This window comes from Pimephales promelas, chromosome 14 (genome assembly GCF_988280905.1).
Source record: "Pimephales promelas chromosome 14, fPimPro1.hap1.1, whole genome shotgun sequence".
In the NCBI taxonomy this organism is placed as follows: domain Eukaryota; kingdom Metazoa; phylum Chordata; class Actinopteri; order Cypriniformes; family Leuciscidae; genus Pimephales; species Pimephales promelas.
In genome coordinates this window covers 4867621-4889197 of record NC_142782.1, presented here as the reverse complement: position 1 = coordinate 4889197, position 21577 = coordinate 4867621, and the positions used below count along the sequence as shown (strand labels likewise).

The following is a 21577-nucleotide window of genomic DNA, read 5'->3' as shown; positions in this document are numbered from 1 at the left end:
AGCAATAAGGTAATCGAGGCAAGTGCCGTATCGTGAAAAAGTAGCGGCTGAACGCCGTGCCTCAACGCCCTTCAGCCGTTACTTATTCACGATACAGCACAGCCTCTCGTACCTTATTGCTCACACACTTATATATCTGATTTGACAAAACCAGGAATAATAAATTATCTGTGGACTATTTTGAGCTTCACAGACACATTCTGGGGACACCTGAGACTTATATTAGGCTAACTGTAAGGGTTGTATTGCTGATTTGGATGGCATAGGCTACACAGTGCACTCACAGCAAACAGAGAGCTCTCAGGGAACAAAACACAGACTCTACGCAGTTATACGGAGACACCACAACACACACACACACTAGAAGCGCAACATAGAGCAACGTAACGTTATACACCTGGAACTCGGCACACAGAGGCATGTCACAACCCAGTGTGAGAAACACCAACACCTCTCTCCTGTAAAGTTTGTAACCTATGCACTGGCACACAGCCCAGCTGCACAAATCACTTCACCGCTATGGGAACACAATGTGTGTGTGTGTGTGTGTGCGCGTGTGGAGGCAGAGCCGCGCTTAAACCCGCCCTCGAGAGAGATCTCATTTCCCCTAAAACCTCCCATTTTTCCTCCGCCGATGATCTGTCTCGCCTGTACCTCTATCCTGCTCCACTAGCCCGGTCATGGAGCTCGCAGCGAGGTGTGTGTTCCTGCTCTCCAGCTTCGCCGCGCTCGCAGCGCTCGATCTGGACGCGATTGAGCCCGGCTTCTATGTGGAGACCAGCAGCCCATCAGATGTGATCGACTATAAAGATCCCTGCAAAGCTGGTGAGCACGAAAGACATTTGTTTACATTGCTTTGATAGATGCAAGCGTTCGCGCGAGCCACGTAATGCTGATTTGAGATTGTGCGAACTATAAACTGTAGATGACAGCGGAGCCGCGCAAAATAAACACGCGATCCACGGCGGCAATAAACACACAAATACTTTGCGCAAAGTGTACTTGTTGTTGACACAACGGTGTCTGAAAGATTACGCGATTTGTTTGACATCCAACACAAAACTTTACCTGGAGGTGTTTTCTTTTGTCAGATCACTCACAGCCGAAAAGTTTTTCCTTCGTTTTTTGGGGGTTTGTTTACAAGCAAGTGTTTTTGAGAATTTGCGCACGGTTGAAATTCAGCATTGACATTGTGTACATTTTAATACAAGTGCATTTAGATTAAAAAAGTTTTTGCGGCGTACTTTTTATACAAGTGCAAATGCAATTAGGCTACTATAAAAAAAAGTATTTGTGAAACTTCTCATTGAGATTGGGATTTTGGGATGGTTTGCAAAAAAGTTGCAGATTGGGTTGCTATATCTATATTTATTATTCCTGAGATAGTGTTCTCCGTTTTAGTGTTGGAACATCCCCCCTTTGCCATGTCACTCTGTTGAATGACGTAGTGACCGGCCGGCTCGATTTTCCTGCAGAAGTTGAACTACGTCATCAATCACAATAGTTGCCTTATGACGTAGGGGGATCTATTTATTTTTCCCATTGCTACCACTAAACTAAGAGTTAATACTGGATACTTTTTTAAATATGTGAAACTTGCTGTCACATGACTTTATTGCATGCCTGTTTAATTTAGTAGCTAAGTGGCTAAGTGGTCATAAATCTGGTTATATTTGTTAATGTGAAAAAAATGGGTAATGATTTGAGGTAAATGTAAAATCACCGAAACTGAAAACAATATGCACACATACACTGCAAATATAGTAAGTGCAGTATAGCTGTAGGCTATGACATCTTGCACGCAACCAAAGTTATAAAAAGTGCTTTGCCTGATGTCCCCAATTTCATGGCTAGACCAGACTTGTACCGTATTCCTGAGGATATAACTTTATCTTGACCTAAAATCAACCAATTATGTTTGATATAATTACGGTTTAGTAGCTCTAGGGAAGTAATTTATTCTTTGGATCCCAAGAGAGGCAATGACTATTTTCACATGTCGTGTTGTCAGGGCAAGTGCCCTTATTTTGTTGTTTGAGGTTACTGAGTTTCACAGCTGAAAATGTTTACTAGGAGGGAATGGCTCTAAGAACAACTTTCAGCATCTGACTAGTGCTTAAAATTTCTCTGGATTCTTAAAGGTGCCTCCCTCAACTTTATGTTTAGGTGACGAGTGTTAATTTTTTTATGGTAAAGTACACTCTCCAATCCCACATTAATATTAAGAGACCGCTTTAAGAAATCTTTTGCTTGGTTGATTTCCCTTAAAGGATTAGTTCACCGCAAAAATGAAACTCAACCTCACCTCATGTTGTTCCAAACCCAAGTCGTTCATTTTCGAAACACAATTGAAGATCTTTTTAATGAAATCTGAGGTATTCCTGTCCCTCCATTGACAGCTGCGCAACTACTACTCTGACACTTCAAAAGTTCCCAAAGAGATTGTAAAACTAATCCTTTTGAATCGAGTGGTTTAGGCCCCGTCCGCACTACTGCGTTTTCGTTTAAAAACGGAGACCTTTTGCTACGTTTGCACCTCCCGTCCAGACTAAAACGGGAAAAACGAAGACCTAAAATGGAGAAGTTTAGAAACGCTGCAGCTGCGTTTTGAATCTCCGAAGTGCGTTTTAGTGTGGACGAGACAAAACCATACAAAACGGAGAACTTAAGAAACGCTGACGCAGAGGCTGACGCTTGGCTCTATGATTGGGTGTTATCAGTCATGACGTACCCTTCCCTGATTCGTCATTCACTGTTTACACCATGCACTGAAAACCATCCGCGTTTTCAGTCGTTTTAATGTGGACGGAGTTCGTTTCTAATACGCTGATAAAACGCTGATGTGGACGGAGATCGTATTCGTTTAAACTCTCCGTTTTTAAACGAAATCGCAGTAGTGTGGTCCACATTTTCTGAAACGGCTCAATCCAAAATGATTAGTTTTACGATCTCTTGAAGCGTCAAAGTGGTAGTTGCGCTGCTGTCAGTGGAGGGACAGAAATCAAAAAGATCTTCATTTGTGTTCCGAAGATGAACAAAAGCAAGTAATTATTGACAGAATTTACATTTTTAGGTGAACTATTCCTTTAAAAGTGTAGATAAACACGCTCCAAAAAATGATATGTTGGCTTAAATGAACTTTTTGATGTCAACAGGGTTACGTTATACAAACATAATTTGTTAATGTAACATCAACATAATGGAATTTAGTACTTTTAAGTGATGAACACTAAAGCAGTGTTAAAGTTAATGAGATAATTAAGTGAATAATTGAGGGATGATTGATCATTATTGAAGACAAGTCACCATTATGGTGATCAGTGTGTGTTTTAGTTGGGCTCTTAACTTTAACACAGCTTCAGTGTGCATTTCACTCTGCTCAGTGCCTAATTGGGTCACTTAAAACTAATTATTTCATGATGTTGAAGTTACATGAACAAATTATGTTTGTATAACGGAACCCAGTTACGTGGAAAAAAGTTAATTTATGGAAAAGTTAAAGCCAAAATATATATTTTTTTGAGTGCACTGTGACTCTGTGGTGAAAAACATTGCTGTTTGTTTGAGCGCCCTTAATATCGTCAATGGTTGAGATTGGGGCGGCATTATCTCTTTAGCCAACCAATGACAGACGAGGAGAGTTTTCTGAGAAACCAGTTTGTTTTTGCTCTTCCGTGACTGTAGATTTTGAGAGCTGTGATCAATAATGAAACATTTTAGGTGCTTGTCTGTCCATACAGGTTTGGAACAACATGTTAGCGAGTAAAGGATGTTGAACTGTCACTTTAAGAAAACAACTGATCTGCTATGAAACCGAGGAACCAAACTTTAATTTAGCTTTAGGTTTCTACAGATCATTGACTGTAATTTTCAGCTTTTGTGGGTTTCCTTTGTTTTTCCACCTGCAGGATTGACATCTCACTGGTTTGTGAGTGGATGGATTGAATCCAGCTTTCTTAAAGCTCACGCAGGGGTCACTCCGGAGACGTGTAAAACCTCCGAGATCTTGGTCTCTATTAACTTGTCTGCTACTCCTCTCCACCTCCTTCCTAACTCCCTCTCTTTCATCTTCCTCTTTTTCACTCTTTCAGGCCTAGCTTTTTTCCTTGTCCTCATTTGCAGCTGAATGGGGTCCTTGGCTGTTCATTTTTACATTTTCACCCCTCTGAGAGACAGACAAGTGGCTATAGGACAATAACGCAGCCCACCAGCTGAAATTGGTATTCCAGGCAGATTAGGCTGGTTGACCTGCAAAGGCTCAGGGGGGCGTCGATCTCATACTAGGATTAACTTCCCAGATTGTTCTGTCACTCTGTGATTGATTCAGGCACTCCAGCGACGTCAAGCCAAAGCCATTCTGTTTTGGTGTGTGGCTGTTCGCTATCATTCGAGTTAGCTTAGCTTAGCTTAGCTAAGAAAAGTGCCTATATTTTTGTGTTTGTTCATTCGGTACATGAGCTTTTTGTAAAAAGGAAGCCATGTGTTTACACTGGATGTCGTGAGTCAGAGTTCACTGGCCGTTATGACGCGATACACCGATTATTCGTTCATTCACAGCTGTTCAGCTCCTTTTTTAAAAACATGTTTTCGCAGTTTAATAGTTTGGTCATCACAATGTGGAAGCGATGCCCTTAATTTTTGTCTGTGAAACTTCCTCAGCACATTGGTTTTCAGAGTATTGGCCAATCTTTCAAAACCCCTAATACCTTAACTATGATGTCAATACCCATAGTGCCTTGCTCTCGGACCTGATTGGACTGTTGTAAACATGTCTATAACCTTAGAGAGCACTCTCCTTTCTAAACAACACACCCTTCATCCCTCTCAGATCTGAGGACAGGGTTTGTGATTGGTTCTGGATGGGGCCCAAACGGCCCAGCTGTAGCAGAGATTATGTGAGATGAGAGGTCTGAGTTTACGAGAGAGGAGTAGGAACACAGATGTAATGTTTACACTTCATCCAAAGAGAACATTCATGATGCTAAAACTCGCCACATATCTGACCTGAATTACATTACACTCCTCGCATAAATCCGTTTTTTAAGGGAAATATTCAAATGAAATTGATTGCAAATATTTAAGACATAGTAAAAATATCAAATGATCACCCTCAATTCATTTAAACATGTTTGACTTTCTTCTGTGGAACACAAGAGAAGATATTTTGAAGAACTGTTTTTTTTTGGTCAACACAATGAAAGTCAATGGGGTCCAAAACAAGGAGGCCTTTTCCAAAAATGTTCTTCTTTTGTTGCTCCGCCGAAGAAAGTCAAGCCGATTTGGAACATGCAGGGTGAGTTACAGATTTAACTTTTTTCGGTAAACTATCCAAATAAATTTTTTTTTTTTTTTTTGCTTGACGTCTTGCATTGAAGTCTTCAAAATATCCATTTTTGATCATGAGCCCATCTGGATTTGTTCCACTTATGATGATTCACCAGACCTTTTGAGCTCCTCAGATATCAATGGTTGTGGTTTCCACCTTTGTCTTTTGTTATTTTCATTTGCGTTGTCCGTTTTCCTCTAGATTTTGAAAGCTGTGAGTGTTTCCACCTAGTGGACCCACGAATTCTTGCAATAAAACAATTAAAGGGGCACTTGGCCACTCTAGTCACTTCTTCGCTGATTTACACTTTTGTTGTGGAATGTGTTCTCATCAGCGCCCCCTACAGCTGTACAGCGTATATTTCACACAACACTGTCATAAAGAAACTCATTTGCGCTTGCGGCGCCCTCCTCCCGCTTTATACCGCTGCCCGTGTGCTTCTGTTATTATCGGAGCAGGCCAACTCTATCGTGTGGAGTTATGTCTACCGAGTAGGTAATACATCATACACAGTATCATAGATTCATGTCGAATTGCCATAAAGCAGTTTGCGTTTTTTCGCTCGTTCTCGCTTCTCACGAGACTTCTATTTGCAAATTATCGGGACGTTAGTCCTCACGTTGCAAGGTTGGTTTTCCGCCTGGGGACGCTGGGGGGAGTAGGGGAAGCCACCGTTTTCTCCAGAACAGGTTATTAAACTATTCAAATGATTTCTAAACGGTTTTATTAAGTTGAAATAGTTGCCAAGTGCCCCTTTAAGTGCACTCTCCACTTTAAAGTCAGCATGAAATAGCATGGAATCTATTTTCTAAATGCGTTTTTTATTATGTACATTAATCCGTGTCAATATTTTTAAAATGTCAAAACTGGACGTTCCCTTGAAAACGTGGGATTCTCCGATCATTTAATCTGATTAAACCCGCCGCTTCAAGCTTACCTGCTTTCACTTGTATCCACTTTGAGTGCCACACCTGCATCTCAACATCCAATCAAAAACTGATGCACAGAACTATGTCCCCGCCCTACACTTTCTCCTTGTCGAAATTCCATTTTGATTGAATGTGCAACCTTTACACTCACTTTGAGGCAAGATTATCATGTATAATGACTTCAATTTAGGCCTTTTTCTCACATATTTTTTTTATAGGACTTAAAGAGTTAGTTTACCCCAAAATGATAATTCTGACATCATTTTCTTACTGTCATCATGTTCCAAACCCCGTAAGGCTTTCGTTCATCTTCGAAACACAATCCATATGTATGGAAGCTTGTTTCCGTCACTGAATAAAAATAAAAATAATAATATTAATAATTGTGACTTTTTATCTCACAATTGCGACATATGAAGTCAGAATTGTGAGAAATAAAGTTGCAATTGCATGTTATAAAGTCAGATTTGCGAGATATAAAAGTCAGAATTGCATGATATAAAGTCGCAATTCTGAGAAAAAATGACAGAAGTGCGACTTTTTATATCGCAATTCTGACTTTATAACACATAATTTCGAGTTTATATGTCGAAATTCTGACGTCTTTTCTCAGAATTGCGACTTTATATCATGCAATTCTGACTTTATATCTCACAATTCTGACTTTTATATATCTAAACTTGCAATTGCGAGTTATCAGGCCAATTCTAAGGGGGAAAAAAGTCACAATTGCAACTCTATATCTTGCAGTTCTGACTTTATAATACGCAATTGCGACTCTATATCTCACAATTCTGACTTTATAACACGCAATTCTGACTGTTATATCTCGCATTTCTGACTTTACATCTCGCAATTCTGATAAAGTCAGAATTGCGAGGCGTAAACTCGCAATTGTGAGAAAAAAATTCAGAATTGTGAGATATAAAGTCGCAATTACCTTTTTTATTTTTCATTCTGTGGCGGAAACGATTTAGCGATTTAGTTAAAATTTTCTGAAGCGACTCGATCGCTTTATATGATGAACAGAGTGAATTTAAGCTATTGTTTGCATATTAACATTGATCAGTGAACATACAGAAGCTCAACCAAACCCGCTTGACTCGCGAGAACAAACCTCATTGGTTCTTGCTGAAGCTCAAACATGATGCGTAACACGAGAATGAACCTTTATTGGTTCTCGCACATCAAGCGAAAATGCTTGAGCTTCCGTTTATGACAACTGATGTGCGAGTTGATGAATGTTTATATGTAAATAAAAGCCGAAATTCAGAAAAGCCTTTTCAGAAAATGTGGACTAAATTCATATGGAATAGTTTTACGATCTCTTTACGAACTTTTTGAACTGAATTTTTTTATTTCTAGGTGAACTATCCCATTCCATGAAATACACCAGACAACAAATATACACAGAGGCCGCAAAGCTCTGACTGCTAGTTTGCACTCATCTGTAGCTCTCACATGGCAAATGTTGTTCTCCCTCTCTTTCCCCGGCGTGGTTTTAATAAAGCACTCTTTGACCTGATTCCCTGTTGCACCACTCACCAAGAAATGTGGTGGTGCTTGAATTCCTTCTCTCCGCGTCTTCAGAGTCTGTCTCATAGCTTGGCGCGGAAAACCACAAGCACAGACCGTTCAGCTGGAGCGGCTGGCCGAGCGCAGAGACTGTCATACATGCACAGCGGGTGACATCATACTCTCCCATGGTTCATTTTTCTATGGGGAGGGTTGGTGGTTATTTAATGACTTTTCAAGCGATTCCACACCATTCCAAAGAATTTCACAGTCAGAATCTGTTGGAAAAATGAGTGAAATGTAGTAGTTTTAGGCTCGTATTCGGAATAGAGTGTTAACTATCTCACTATATCTCATTCATGGTGATGTAATATTTTCAATGTCAAAATTCTCTCTCTTATACTGATTATGCACAACTTTAAGTAAGCTAGTGGGAAGACACTTGTGGCTCTCTGTTGTTATTAAAACATTATTTGAGCATCCCAGCGTAGCAACACTGGCTCAACCAATTGCGTGAAATTGGAGGCGGGGCTATTTTGTTGGCTAACCAATTGTGTTTGGCGACACAAGTGGCATAGAAACAGATTCGAATATTCTATGTTCAAGAATGTTAGATTTAGATAAAACTACAAAACCTACAAAAAAAGCATTACTATTTCTGTTAAAAAGTGTAACTTTTAAGGGTTTTAGGCCTTACATTGTCATGGCAGCGAAAGTGTAAAACTGGATGGAAAGGAGATAATTAAAGGAGCTGTATGCAAGAAATTTATTTCAGTGAATCATACATTTTCCCTGATATGTCACTAGACATGAAGAAATCATGTTCATTTCAAATACTTATTTACACCGCTCTACAGTAATTTGAAAGTGATTGCAGTACCAGTTTTGGCCACAATCTTGCATACGGCTCCTTTAAGAAAATAAACAATGCTGTTGGTTGAGCTTAACTATTGAACTTGGAATATTCCCTCAAGTAAAATGATTTTTGATCCATGCCGCTTCTTTTGCTTTGTGATAAAGATTTTTTAAAAAAAAAAAACACTAAAACATAAAGTCTTAAAGGGACAGTTCACCCAAAAATGTTAATTAGCCCATGATTTACTTACCATCAAGCCATCCTAGGTCTATATGACATTCTTCTTTCAGACGAATACAATCAGAGTTATATTAAAATGTCCTGGCTCATCCAAGCTTTATAATGGCAGTGAATGGCTGTATATATTTCCATCAAAGCTCATCCATCCATGATTAAAGTGCTCCACACGGCTCTGGCGGGTTAATAAAGGCCTTCTGAAGCGAAGTGATGCATTTGTGTAAGAAAAATATCCGTATTTAAAACTTTATCGACTAAAATAACTAGCTTCCGGCAGACGGCCGTACGCATCGATTTTTACGAAAGAATTTTTCATGCCATTTTACGTCGAAAGGGTAACCCTTGAACTTGATCCACAACGTAATGACGAATACCCAGCCCTGTTTATTTGAACTCTGAGAGGCGTAAAAGCTTACGCTACTCCTACATCCATACGTCACACGTCGTCAAGTGTTACCGTTTTGCCGTAAGTCGACTTGCGTTGCCCGTGAGTAAATCACAGGCTTATTTTCATTTTTGGGTGAACTATCCCTTTAATTATGGCTTTTACAGGACATATTTTTCTCAGTATTATAGGAATCTACTGGAAATTGAAAAGTGAAGTTGTCTGCTTAAAAATATAAGGCTGTATTTCTAACCTGAAAACCCTCCCGGGAACTTTTGGAGCATTCATCTAGATAAACTCTCCCGTTTATGGAATGAAAAATGAATGAGAAGCAGTCACGCACAATTACTGTACGCCTCTCCGACTGCAGTGTCGTTTTCCTAGAGGGATTGGAGAGCTGTGCGTGTTGCGTAACATTTGTCTGTCAACATTTTTTTCCACGATCCGGCCTCAGGACAACAAATGAGAACGAAGACCTTTTCCAAAAGCTCAGGATTCTCCCAAACACTCTTAGCGCTGTTGTGTACTAATTGGTTCGTTGAACCCGCCGCGTCTGGACGTTTATAACTGAAAGCGAGCCAAAGGTTTCCTCTCTTTCCTTCCCCTCGTGCCCTCTGGGTGAGGATCACAGAAAACGAGGGCTAGATATAGGAGATGAGGTGAGGTGAGTGTGCCTGCAGACTGTAGGTCATTCAGTGCATGCCAGCATGGCCCAGTCCTGTGGGTTTCTGCGTCTGTCTGCCAGCTGATGTGACTGTGGCACATTCAGACCCGTCTGGCAGCTAAAGCGTGAACCATACATCACCCTGCTGCACGTCTGAACCCTGACTACATCATGTCAGACTATAGTTCGAATGAATCCCATTGCATTGCTGTACCGAATGGCTCTTTCGCTGTTATCCTGAACATTGTATAAGCATTCATTTCATGTGTCATTGAACGGAAGAGTGGCTCTCGGGAGCGTGTAACCTCACATCACATCCTCTGGATTTTTCCTGCGAACTCATCAAGAGTTCTTCACACAAAAATCAGTCTACACAGGATAAGTCTGGGAAGGTCTTGTTTTTTTTTAAAGTTTCGTCACAAGCTGTTTACACATTAGCTACGTTTCCATCCAAAGTTGCGCAAAATTGGAATATCACGCAAAACATTTGCGAATAAAGCACCGTTTCCATCCAGTGAGAACAAAATCATCACTTCACTTAATATCACTTAGAAAAGAAGGAGAAGCCACTGTCAGTGTTGTAGTTGAGACCACCTCACTCGAGTCCGAGTCGACACCAAGGCCAGAGAGAGTCGAGTCCGAGTCAAGACCGAGTCCATAGAGAGTCGAGTCCGAGACCAGAGACGGTCGAGTCCGAGTCGAGACCGAGACCAGTGAGGGTTGATTACCTAATTTACTTTTATTTACTTAAAGAAATCCTTTTTTTTTTTTTTTTTTACTGAATTTACTTACAGTTTAAAAAATATGATCAGTTTAGGGTAAAAAGGCCACATAGTAGGTGGTGTTAAAAGTAATTTTATTACAATTTGTCATGCGCAGTTGCGCACTAGAAAATCACCAATCACTGGGCGTGTCAATCAATTTAAAGAAATATTTTATTAACATACATTAATAATCATGAAAAATATTTTGAATTGAACTCGAGTGGACTCGGGAATAATTCCGAGTCCTAAAAAAAAAATGTTCGAGCACGACTCAATTCCAAGTCCAAATGCACACGAGTCCATGACAAGACCAAGACCATTAAAATATGGTCTCGAGACCGAGTCCGAGTCTCGAGTACTACAACACTGGCCACTGTATGTTGCATCACTGAGCTACATTGCGAAACGCAATAAACGTTATCTTGTTTTTCGGAGTCGGTATATAGCTTGTTTCCGACTATATGGAAAGGTAATTGCAACTTTTTATCTCGCAATTCTGACTTTTCGTCTCAGAATTGCATGATTCTGAGTGTTTTTTTTTCTCTCACAGTACTGACTTTATAACACGCAATTGCAACTGTATTTCTGAAGAAATAGACACCTTTTTCCCTTAGAATTGCACTTTATAACTGGCAATTGTGAGTTTATATCTCACAATTATGAGAAAAGATGTCAAACTCATCAAGAATTGACTTTATATCACACATTTCTGACTTTAAATCTTGCAATTCTGAGATAAAAGCTCGCAATTGTCCTTTAAAATGTTTTTTTATGTGCCGGAAACAATGCACATAAAATAGGCGGATGGAAACGGCTATTGGCAATACAAAAAGCGATTAATACATAAATTCTTACATATATGCAAATATATTTGAAACAGTTGTCAGATTATCTAATTATAAAGAGTATTTATCAGTTTGTTTCTATTATTCAAGCTTTTGGGCTATATAAGAACCGATTACACCAAAAACTAACGAACAGATAATATACTATTTAATAAAAATGTATTACATAACTGATTTGAAAACGTACTGATAAATTACTTTTATTACTATTTACTAATACTGTACAGGGTATACTACAGTAGTACAGTGAGAGTTTGATGAATGCTCAGTTTGCTCTGTTGTAAGGCTGTGCAATATAATCTAATATACAGTGTGATCTTTTGTCACGCTACTCCTCTTTTTTTTTTTGGAAAAAGTTGCTTGCTACTGGAAAAGCTGTGCCATTTGAAAATATTTGATATGGGATAAATGACCACTTTCTTTCTTCCTTTGAGCACAAAAGGAGATAGTTAAAGGTCACCCCCTCCCCCCGTCAATTACAGTGACTTTTTCAAGCTTCAAAAAGAACAAAAAACACACAATAAAGGTAGCATAAATGTGGTCCAAACGGAGTATGTGTGTCATTGCTATTAGATTTTTGTTTTAACCTTCCAGCGAGGCTAGCATGAGTGTTTCAGAGCCAGCTGAATGCTAGCACACAGCTTGAGTTCGTACATTTGACTCAGATAAGAGAAGGTCAAGAGAGGTAAGAACATTGAACAATCATGCAGAGGAGGAGGATGAGGAAGAGGAGGACATCTGGTTTTCATACATCTGTCATTTCTAAGAACCTATATATGTTGTGATACTGTGCTTTTACGCCAAGGAGCAACTTCCTGTTTCTTTTCTCTTGTCCCAAGATGGGATATATAAGCTATGCTACTTTCTGCTGAATGAGTTAGAACAATCTAAATCCATTGCCCTGCAGCAAAAACTCCTCTGCCAAGTACAGCGAGGTCCAAAAGTCTGTGAAAATGCTTCTATGTTGCACTCTTTTCTAATTTAATGTTTTTAATTTAAAGTCAAGAATATGTGCAGTGCAGAATCTGAAATATTCATTTACACCATAAGGTGTGAACTGAATTCTTTGAAAAATTCTAGAAGATTGCATTTATTTCCAGTTTAATTGTCATTAATCCCATCCAACATAGAAGTTTGTTTATGTACATACACACACACATTATATAAACACAAACTTTTATATTAGATACGATTAATCGATTTGACAAACTTTTTAAAAAAATGTTTTATTATAGTGTTTTTTTCTTCTAATATACATTTTTGAGTCATGACTCATGAATAATATTATTGTCATTTTCTTAAACTTATACCATTTTAGATAATAATTAGCATTGTACCAGTTTCACGAGAAACATAAATCTAGTCTGGCCTAGCATATTAATTGGCCAATAAACACTCTACTCTTCCAATTTTCTTCTAAAGCAAATGTGTAAGAATATGAAAAAGAGAGAAACTTCCATCTCAAGAGTCAAGATGCTCATCACATAATCCACCAGTACGAGCCTGTTCGCCACCTCCGGCCTTGCACATTTGTTCAAGTTCCATTTGCTCAGCAAGATCCAACAAACAAGATGAGCCCTGTAGATGTCTTCAGCATGTGTGTATACACCAGCGCGAGAGCATGTACGGATGTTTATATATGTGTGAACAGTGCTTTGTGAGCTGCACTGATGTGAGCAGGCAGTGAGTAATGAAGTGATTTGAAAAGTGAGGCATGTTTTCCTCTGGGAAGTGTTTAAGCAGGCTTGAGAGCATTGTGGGTGTTATATGTGCGGTAAGCAGATTTCATTGTGTGTTTATTGGCACTCTCTAACACTGGGTCACAGGTCAACTTTTCTTTCAGTTTCGACAAATTTTAGCACTCGGCCCGAGATTTATGAGAAATATTTTGTTCATGTCCGGCAGATATCTTCCCATGCCGTTACATTAAGTGCACTACCGTTGTATTCTAATGTGCCCTTGATTTCTTTAGGTTCTACTATTAGGATCTTTTACTAGCATGACAATAGTTCAGCTGTTTAAGGGCTGTGACACACCAAGCTGCTGTTGGTGAGCGTCTTTTGGGTTCGTTTTTGCGCTGTTACCCACACTCACGTCGGTGTTAGTTTGCCCGAGCGAGCAACACTAAAGCTGTCAAATGCACAACTCATCATTTAAATGAGTAAAATCAATGTGTAGCTATCTGCAGTTTCAAAGTAGCTTCCCACACAACTTTTCTAAATTATATTATATAGTTAAATTATACATTTAAAAATATATATTTAGCGACACAAAAAATTGCTAACAACATAAAATGTGCAACTTTGAACTTGCGTAACTTCGAAACTGTAGCTAATGAAGCTACGATTTTACAAAGTAACTTCCCACTCATTTAAAAAAAAACAATTGTAGAGTTAAATTATATATTTTAATAGATAATGCCCCTCAAACATCTTCGCTGTTGTTAGCACAAGTTGCAAACTGCATTGAAGCCGTCGATTTTGTATTTAGCTTGTAGGCTAGCTGCAGTTTCAAGCTTCCCACACAAGTTTTTAAATATATTATATGGTTAAATTATACATTTAAAAATATATTGCCCCTCAAACTATTTTGTAGGGTGTTTAACTTTAAGTATTTAGCAACACTAAAAGCTGCTAACAACATATAATGTGCAACTTTGAACTTGCGTAACTTCGAAACTGTAGCTAATGAAGCTACATGTACATTTTAAAAAGCAACTTCCCACACATTTAAAAAAAATCAATTATAGAGTTAATTTATATATTTTGAAAGATATTGCCCCTTAAACAGCTTTACTGTAGTTAGCACAAGTGGCAAACCACATTGAAGCCGTCGATTTTGTATTTAGCTTGTAGCTAGGCTAGCTGCCCCAGATAGCAAACTGACATTGAATCAACGTGGAAACGACGTCTCTCATGACATTGAAACAACGTTGATTTTGCTCATCGAATTAACGTTGAACCAACGTCAGACGCGGCATTCTTCAAAGCTAAATGAAAATCGAAAATTGGTTTGCTTTCATAACGTTGAAACAACGCGTTGATTTCAAGTTGATTTTCCGTTAGTTTTGAAAGAATGACGCGTCTGACGTTGGTTCAACGTTAATTCGATGAGCAAAACAATGTCAGATCAACGTTGTTTCGATGTCATATTTCCACGTTGATTCAATGTCAGTTTGCTATCTGGGGCAGTTTCAAAGTAGCTTCCCACACAAGTTTTTAAATATATTATGGTTAAATTATACATTTAAAAATATATTGCCCCTCAAACTATTTTGTAGGGTTTTTAACTTTAAGTATTTAGCAACACTAAAAGTTGTTAACAACATAAAATGTGCAACTTTGAATTTGTGCAACTTCGAAACTGTAGCTAGCCATACAAGCACATTTTACAAAGTATCTTCCCACACATAAAAAAAAATCAATTATAGAGTTAAATTACACATTTTAATAGAAATTGCCCCTTAAACAGCTTCACTGTCATTAGCACAAGTTGCAAACCGCATTGAAGCCGTCAATTTTGTTTGTAGCTTGTAGCTCGGCTAGCTACCGTTTCAAAGTAGCTTCCACAACTTACTATTAGCTTACTATTAGCGCTTGGGTGCTAGTGGTTCCTGTCCCTGGAGTTTGTCTGTCCACATTCTCTGAAGGTTTCAGCTAATTAGCCGCACAAGAGTGTGCGCATTGTCTTCTAAATAAAGATGAGCCTCGTATGATGCATTAGATGGAACAATATGCTTTGTTGTTGGTGTGAAACATTTAGAAAACCTTGGGAGTACTCTGTCCAATCATCTCTTTCACACCTAATTAGCCACGATAATGAGAAGGCAAACTGACCATGAAAAGCGGGTGTTCATTTGCTCACTAAGCTAGCGACACCTCTGCCATGTTTGTGTAGGTCAGAATAATTCATCCCTTCTTTCTAGCGGTGACTTTGGGGGGTAAACAAATATAATGTAACCTTTGGCATGTATTTAAACTGCAGTTCATTCAACTGTAGATTGTTTACATGCACATAACTGTTTGGAGAGCACTGAGGATACTAGGTTTAAAAATGCTAATGTGATGAGTGGTTAAGTGTTCGGATGGTTAGAGGAGCCGTTATTCACACATTCAGATCGAAACGATACAGTGAATACAATGAAAACGGAAAATTTAGCGCAAAAATTGGTCATACAGCCCTTGAAGACATTAATTGCTGTTTTCGCTGGTGTCATTAATATTGGTGTGTAAAACAAGGGCGGTTTGGCTGATGGTTGGATCAATAGCTCTTTGTAGATAGTAATTGGTTTGTTATGGTTAGAAAGACCGCAGCCACTGTTCTGACCCCCTGCTACCCTACAGCAACTGTTTCCATTTAACACAGACACGCACATGTTTGTGTGTGTGTGTGTTTAATTGTGCACGTGCAGTCAAACTGACCCAACCTGGTAAATATGTTGAAACTTTTACCAAATAATTACTCAAAAGATAGATGAAAAGTGTTTTTGAGTTTTATGAGTTTTTGTTTTCCCCAGGGTGTTTTAGACAGTTTTTTTTCATTGGGATGGGCAGATATTGTATATTGGGGTACTAATAGTTTAGTTAAAGTTAAAGTAACTAGTAAAGTAATACATTCTTTTTCAATTTAAAACACAATATTTACTTATATAGTTACTTTTTCAAACAAGTTAAGAAAAAGGTTGTGGTAGTGTAGTCGGGAGTGTAGTCAGTTGTAACCGGGGGTAACCGGGCGTAACCAAGCATAACGGAGTAACCGGGAGTAACGGGGAGTTACCCGGGCAATCGGTAATTGAACCTATTGGTCAATCGTGAGTAACCGGTAGTGTGTAACCGGGAGTAACGGGGAGTAACCCGGGCAATCAGTAATTGAACCTATTGGTCAATCAGGAGTAACCGGGAGTAATGGGGAGTAACCCAGGCAATTGGTAACTGAACCTATTGGTCAATCGGGAGTGAGTAACCGGGAGTAACCCGGGCAATTGGTAATTGAACCTATTGGTCAATCGGGAGTAACCGGGAGTGAGTAACCGGGAGTGAGTAATCGGTATTGAGTAACCAGGAGTGAGTAACCAGGAGTGAGTAACCAGGAGTGAGTGAACATATTGGTCAATCTTGAGTGAGTAACCGGGAGTGAGTAACCGGGAGTAATGGGGAGTAACCCGAGCAATTGGTAACTGAACCTATTGGTCAATCGGGAGTGAGTAACCGGGAGTAACCCGGGCAATTGGTAATTGAACCTATTGGTCAATCGTGAGTAACCGGGAGTGAGTAACCGGGAGTGAGTAACCGGGAGTGAGTAACCAGGAGTGAGTGAACATATTGGTCAATCTTGAGTGAGTAACCGGGAGTGAGTAACCGGGAGTAATGGGGAGTAACCCGAGCAATTGGTAACTGAACCTATTGGTCAATCGGGAGTGAGGAACCGGGAGTAACCCGGGCAATTGGTAATTGAACCTATTGGTCAATCGGGAGTAACCGGGAGTGAGTAACCGGGAGTGAGTAATCGGTAGTGAGTAACCAGGAGTGAGTAACCAGGAGTGAGTAACCAGGAGTGAGTGAACATATTGGTCAATCTTGAGTGAGTAACCGGGAGTGAGTAACCAGGAGTGAGTAACCGGGAGTGAGTAACCGGGAGTGAGTAACCGGGAGTGAGTAACCAGGAGTGAGTAACCAGGAGTGAGTAACCAGGAGTGAGTGAACATATTGGTCAATCTTGAGTGAGTAACCGGGAGTGAGTAACCGGGAGTAACCCGGGCGATCAGTAATTTAACCTATTGGTCAATCGGGAGTAATCGGGAGAAAGCATTGTGTGCGCTGTGTGAATGTGCGTTATTGTTGGTCTAGAGTAAATTTGAGCTGGCATTTACTCATCTCACTTGTACAAAAACAGATTCAGTATTCCTCAAAATGACTAAAAACAGTGACATGCAACCTCAGAATATTACGCAAACCTGCAATAATTATGTTTAACTTTATGTTAAAATTATGTTAACAGAAAAATACTTTATGTATTTCATCATTTCACCGTACAATTCATCTCCCATTCATCTCCAATGTGGTCATTTTTGACCGCGAGGAGCACAAGTGTGACTATTTTTACAGGACCATTAACCTTTTTGAATCATGTCGATTATTTTTTTTGTGTGTGTTCACATGGCAAGTGCCAAAACATTTACCAAGTTTCATACCATTCCAATCAAGTAAAAATGTCCTAACGTAAAAAATATTTGGTCAAAAATGACAGAAAAACCACTAGAGTAACTTTCCCCAACACTATACATATATACCCTTAGGCTAGACATATGTTTATATATATGTGTGTGTTTGTATGGGGTGTGCTACATTTTACTGACCCAAAACATTTGAACGATAAAGCATACTGAAAACATGCGACTGTTCTGCGACTAAGGACTATGAGTGCAATGAACGACCTGTTTGTTTTCCAAATGGCAGTCATCTCTTGGGTCGTGTGTCTTCTGAAGTCAACGACCGTTCCCCCCAGGCCGTCTGAGAGTCTAGCCGTCTGAAAACAGTCGCACTTTCTTCATCCCCGGCCTCCCTTTGACAACCCCTGAAGGCAACACAGCTTGTTAGGGAATAAAGCCCATTCCCCAGTCCACGGCTGGAGTCTAGTCAGGAACACAAACTATGATTAGCCTTCTTAAACGCTGTAGTCGCGTGGGCTTCTGTCGCCCGGTAACCAAATTGCAGCGTCAGGAACTGTCAAGGTAAGCATTTGCTAAGGAAGAACAGCTGGAAGTGTTTTTGCAGGAGGGACGAGTAAAGGGGCTGTGGTGTTTACAAGATTCCCTCATCCTCACGATCCTAACACTAATGCTTTACACCATCTGGTTCTGTCCAGAGAAGAAATTTGTTTGTCTTACAAGAAAAGAGATGCCATTTCCTCCAGGGAAAAGTTAGTTTATTATTGGATTTGCACATGCTTGTAAATATTTCATCAACACTCTAGTCTAAATCAACAAAACTGAGACTAACTGGGTGAATCTCACTTGTCCATGTCCAGGTCACAAAATCAGATAAAATATTATTTTACATAAAGAAAATAAAGCATATCTAGTACCTTTGAGTTTTTACCCCCATATGTTCATTACCACAATGCATCTACTTTTACTTATTTTTTTTTTTTACTTTTGTGCAAAAATAAACTTTTACTTCACTTTATTATTAAAAATAAAACTCATGGTACGGTAACACAATTTTTACTGCATTAGGAAAAAAAAATCACAAATATTTCATACATTTACAGTCCAAAATGTCTTTTTTAATAATTTGAATAAAAAATATAGGGATTATAACCAACCTACATTTAGAATCTAAATTTATTTTTTAAACAACATATTTATTTTATTTTTATTTTACTTTGTGTTAGAACTCATTAACAACTAGAACTAATTAATATACTATTCATAAATAAAACTACAATTTTTAATACAACAAAAGTGTTAAAAAAAAATTATAGTAAAAAAAGTAATACAACTTTTTAAAACTTCTTTTACACACCCCTAAAGAAGACGGTAAGTAAAAACCGGGAACAGAGCAGCGTAAAAGACGAGGTGTTCATGAATGTGAATAGTGTGTTCACACTTCAGGAGGTTTCACAGTAGTAGCATGACAAGTATTATCATTCGCAGTGGGATTGTAGTCTAACATGCGTCTGCCTTAAGACCCCTAGGCTAGACTTTCCCACTGTTTACCTCAAAGATGCCGAAGGCCTGAAATCTCTGGTATTGTGGGTGGTAACTTTAAGACCTGTCTAGACCTCACATGTTATCCCGTCAGGGCTTTTGAATAGAAACCAGTCTAGGTGAAATGGGTGCCAAACTGGCTTTTGTTAATGAAAGTGCTGTTGTATTTGGAGCCAAGGTGATTGCTGAGAGGGGTCAGGTAATGAAAACCGCGTGAGAGAAAGAGTTACCCAGCTGGACCTGGTGTTGCTGCTCAATTAAAAGTATCAAGTCTAAGCATTCAAACCTAATGCATCTACAGTATAGTTAAGCTTCTTTAATTGCTTTTACTCTCTGTCCCACCAACAAATATGGGTGGTAGAGAGTGTGTACTGATAGCCTTGTCAAATGTCTTTTGAGGTTGAAATTTAGTAAATAATTAGAAAAATAAATGGTCTTTTCAATTGCGCTTTTAGAAAATGGCGGTAAATCTAATTTGCTGTCATAAATTCTGTATTTGTGTGTATCCCCCCCTCCCAAAAAATAAATAAATAAATAAATAATACTTTTATTCAGCAAAAATGCATTAAATTGACCAAAATACAGTTAAAAGGCAGTACCGTAGACTGTAAAAAATATGGACAAAGCGTCTGTGACGTCACCCATAGACTTTCTGAAGAACAGTTCTGAGGCTGTTTATTGGGGGTGTGGGCGGCGCCATACTGGAAAATCTTGGGAAATACAAAATACAAATGTTCAGAAAGGATACAGAAGTGGTATGATGTGTTGTGTCAGATCATGGCCGAGACGTCAAATTCACTCGGCGCAGCCCGTTATCAGCTGTCAATCAAAGTTAACCGCCCTTATTTGTCATACATTTTATATCTAAATATGATCTAAACTAAGGAGTTAGAAAAAAATTCACCCCCCTCACAGTTGTCAGGCACGTGGAACATATTGAAGATTACAATAAAAGTCCATGGGACCAAACTGTAAACATATGAATTTATGCTGTGAAAACGGACATTTTAACAATGGGGTATATGGATATTTGCTCCTTTTTGGGACCGGCCTCTAGTGGATTTTCGATGTATTGCAGTTTTTCGCACTTCCGGCTAGGCTTCATTTTTCAGATTAGAATGTCGCCGCTTGGGCAGTACAGACATATATAATGTTACAAAAGATTTCTACTTTTTATTCATCAAGGAATCCTAAAATTCTTCACGGCATCCATTAAAATATTAGCAGAACGACTGTTTTCAAGATTGAAATGAAAAAAAAAAAGTTTTTTAAGCAGAATGATTTCTGAAGGATCACGTTGACACTGAAGACTGGAGTAATGATGCTAGAAAACAATTACTGTGAATTTTAATCTTTAACACATACAATTACTGGTTTACTCTATTTTGATCGGCAACAATTAATCGCATCCAAAATAAAAGTTTGTGTTTACATAATATACATGTGTGTGTGTGTGTACTGTGTATAATTATTTTGTATGTAAAAATTCACAGACTTGCATTTATAAGAAAAATGTGTTATTAATATACACAATATTTATTAATATGAATTTTGTATAAATGTATATACATGCAAATATTTCTTAAATATATACATTCATGTGTGTCTATATATATAAAATAATTATACACACTGCACACATATATTATGTAAACACAAACTTTTATTTTGGATGCGATTAATCGCGATTTTGATTTTGTTTGCTTTTGTGATGCGTCATCCACGCCACTAGGTGTCAGTATAGTCCATGATGATTGTTATATCAGCCAGCACAACATAAACAAAAAAGTACTCAGTACTCATTTAAAGGCCAAAACCAACACGACACTCACATATCCTGGTAGTTTGAACCCTACAGATTGAACGGTTGCGTCGATAATTAGTCTTTTTTTAGGTTGAAATGTTAGATCACGCCGTGGCTTCTGAGGTTCTCCTGCAGCTGTTGAGCGTCTCTGTAATGAATGTGTCTGGATAAAGACCAGCTGCAAACCCCAATCTGTCACCGCACTCCTTTCTTCCACTTCATCAAATACGCCACATCTTTTCTTTGTGTCATTTACAGACCCTCTTTTGGTGCATTCACTGAAGTTCATTAGTTCATGGCCATTGTGTTCCAGATTGTAACGCAAAGCCTTTTAGGCCTCGCACGATGAGATTCTGTGACTGTTTAGGCCTCTTGCCCCGATAAGCTCTTTTTCATTTCGGTGTGTGGAAAGCATGAGGATTGTTATTTCGTCGGTGAGGAATTGGAGCTAGAGAGACCGAGAGGATTAAAACGGGAATCCCTCAAGGACACGCGGATGTAATGCGTCGAAATGAAATGAAACAAGGGAGGTTGGGCTGCACTT

The 21577-nt window shown here is 38.9% G+C and overlaps 1 protein-coding gene across 1 annotated transcript in view; it reads left to right on the top strand.

Annotated features, from left to right (window-relative positions):
* Window positions 1-624: 624 nt before the first annotated feature.
* The window catches only part of bmp1a (bone morphogenetic protein 1a), a 115047-nt gene continuing 94094 nt past the window's right edge, over window positions 625-21577 (top strand). Inside the window, exon 1 of the mRNA XM_089119300.1 lies at window positions 625-825. Coding sequence (XP_088975426.1) covers window positions 681-825 — 145 coding nt within the window. The 5' untranslated portion in view covers window positions 625-680. The remainder of the gene's footprint in view (window positions 826-21577) is intronic.